The sequence below is a fragment of the Sinocyclocheilus anshuiensis genome, unplaced genomic scaffold, assembly GCF_001515605.1.
Source record: "Sinocyclocheilus anshuiensis isolate Anshui unplaced genomic scaffold, SAMN03320099.WGS_v1.1 scaffold164, whole genome shotgun sequence".
NCBI lineage: Eukaryota > Metazoa > Chordata > Actinopteri > Cypriniformes > Cyprinidae > Sinocyclocheilus > Sinocyclocheilus anshuiensis.
Genome location: NW_015557128.1, coordinates 869,292 through 872,141, shown reverse-complemented (window position 1 = coordinate 872,141; position 2,850 = coordinate 869,292). Strand labels below are relative to the sequence as shown.

At 34.1% G+C, this 2,850-nt stretch overlaps 1 protein-coding gene across 1 annotated transcript in view; it reads left to right on the top strand.

Moving 5' to 3' along the window:
* The window catches only part of LOC107677921 (sodium channel protein type 1 subunit alpha-like), a 53,854-nt gene that overhangs the window by 16,103 nt on the left and 34,901 nt on the right, over nt 1–2,850 (top strand). Inside the window, 2 exon segments of the mRNA XM_016472991.1 lie at nt 1,192–1,511; nt 2,013–2,131. Coding sequence (XP_016328477.1) covers nt 1,245–1,511; nt 2,013–2,131 — 386 coding nt within the window. The 5' untranslated portion in view covers nt 1,192–1,244.

Genomic DNA, 2,850 nt, shown 5'->3' with positions numbered 1-2,850 from the left:
CCATGTCGTGAAGGTGCTGTGTGTTTCGTTGTGAAAGCGAAACTACTTTGTTTGGTCTTCCAAAAGAGGACGATATCCGCTTTGTCATGCCTAGAGCTGATCCGTGCTGGTCGCTGAGGAAATACTTCAACTTCACGCTGTCGATTGCTGGATCGGCTTTCACCGTGGACGAAGCGGAGTCCAGCCCGGGGTCGTCACATGTGGTTGCCGCAGGCATCACAATATGGTAAGGGACGTAACATTTCCGTCAAACGCTTGAGGAATTCGGCCAATCACAACGCACTGGATAGCTGGCCAATCAGAGCACACCTCGCTTTTTCAGACCGATGAGCTTTGTAAAAATCGACGCGTTTCAGAAAGGCGGGGCATAGAGGAGAAACCATAATGTACAGTATGTGGAAAATAATGTGTTTTTTGAACCTTAAACCGCATAAACACATTTCATTACACCAAATACGTGTTCTTTTTAGCAGCATCATATGACCCCTTTAAGTAAATTAAACAAATGAAAAAATTATATATACTATTTAGAAAAATTATATATAATTTAATTTAATTTAATTTGCTTAAAATGTAAAATGTATTTAAATGTAAATGATTTTAATAAATTCAATGAATTTAAATGTAAATGTAAAAAGTATATGTATAATTAAGTTTAATTTGTTTAAAATATATCATTTATTTAAATGTAATTATTTAACTAACATATATCATTCACTTACATTTAAATAAATTAAATTAATGTAATGAAGATTGTTTACACAAATTTAATTAAATTTACATGTATGCCTTTAGTGGATGTTTTTATCCAAAACAACTAAAAGTGTAAATGTATAATTTTTTTATAAGAATGTGTATTCCCTGTGAATCAACCCCATGAGGTATTGCTTGTACCACACTAGTTGAACTACATGGACATAAGCTATTAGTAGGTTTAAGGTCCTGTTTAAGTCGGGTGGGACTGAAAAGTATTTGTGTGGTATACATAACCCTGATTCCTTGAGAGCTCTGTTTCTGGTAACTCTGATGGTTTAGAGTATGGCAAGGCATTTCCATCACTTATAGGATGCTGTTTCTCTTTGTGGTTCCGGAAGGATTTTATAGAAAGCTAACCATACAGTTACCGATCACATCTAATGAGTTTCTGTCCCTCTGACTCACTCTTTCTCTCTTTCTCTGTGGTTCTACCAGTTGTTTCTCATGCAGACGTGTAGAGAATCACTCTGAAGGTTCAGGATGAGAAAATGGCGCATTCGTTTACTCCACCAGGACCTAAAAGTTTCCGTAAGTTCACCCGTGAATCTCTTAAGGCCATTGAGAGCCGGATCGCTGAGGAGAACGCCAGGAAGTCCAAGGACAAGCACGAGAAAAATAAAGACGATGAATGCAGGAGGAAACCCAACAGTGGCCTGGAGGCCGGGAAAAATCTGCCCTTCATATACGGAGACGTTCCCAGAGGATTGGTGTCCACACCACTGGAGGACCTGGACCAGTTCTACAGCAATCGGGCAGTGAGTTTGGATTTATAGTCCACAGGCACTGCAAGGGGTACAAAGCATCACCCTGAAAACTGGGATTTAAAGTTTAAATCTTAGAAAAATGTAAAAAGAAAGACTTGGAAAGTAACTTTATAAATGTTTTTGAAATTTGAAACATGTAAAAAGACTTAATATAAAATGTAAGATTTAATATAAAAAGCTATTTCATGGTCAATAATTAAATAAGAAAATTTTCAACAAATAATGTTTTCAAATGCAAATTAAGAAGAACTAAACATATTCTATGTTATTGTTGTGCATGTTTTATTTATATATATATATATATATATATATATATATATATAAAATACGTATTTTTAATTATATATAATTTTAGTTTATTTTTATTTTTTACGCACGCACACACACACACACACACACACACACACACACATATATTTATTTTATATTTATTTTGCTGACTGTTTTGCCCACCTTTAATGTATTCATCTTCTTCATCTCCCTCTTGTTTAGACTTTTATAGTAGTGAACAAAAAAAAGACAATCAGTCGTTTCAGCGCTGCTTCTGCCTTGTACATCTTCAGTCCCTTCAACCCTCTGAGGAGAATATCAATTAAGATTTTGGTACATTCATATCCTTCTCAACTGCTGAAACATGCAGATGGCGACTGTCTTGCTGTGATGGATGGTCTTATGTTTTTACTGTTTAATCCAGTGGGTTTCAATTGATAATTTACAACCCAAAAATGAGTTGTAGGCCTGTTATGTTTGATTGGTAATAAATGCAAATAATTAAATGAATATAACCATGATGAATCAATGTAGATGTCAAATAGACATGTTGTTCTCAGAAACCATTAACAAAATTACATAAGGTCAAAGAAAATATGACCCAAATGGCATTAAAGATGGGTTTGCTTCAGGATAAACATACTTTGTGTGATAAATGATAAGCAGATGAGAGCCTGAAACTATGGCTTGATGACTTCGTGTCCAATGTAAAATCTGATCCTGAAGCAAAACCAGTTGAGAACCTCTATATGATTCAATCATTTATCAAAAAATCTATTTTAAATGGATTATCATTTTACTAGCTAAAGCCTCGTTAAACCTCTTTTACTCCATACTGCAGGAAAATTTAATTTCAAGTGTTGTGTATTTCAGTAAGATTTGTTAATGATTTTGAAAAAATCTCTTCTGCTCACCAAGGCTGCATTTATTGGATAAAAAAATACAGTAAAATCAGTAATATTGTGAAATATTATTACAATTTCAGATAACTGTTTTCTATATGAATATATTGTAAAATGTAATTTATTCCTGTGATGCAAAGCTGAATTTTCAGCATCAT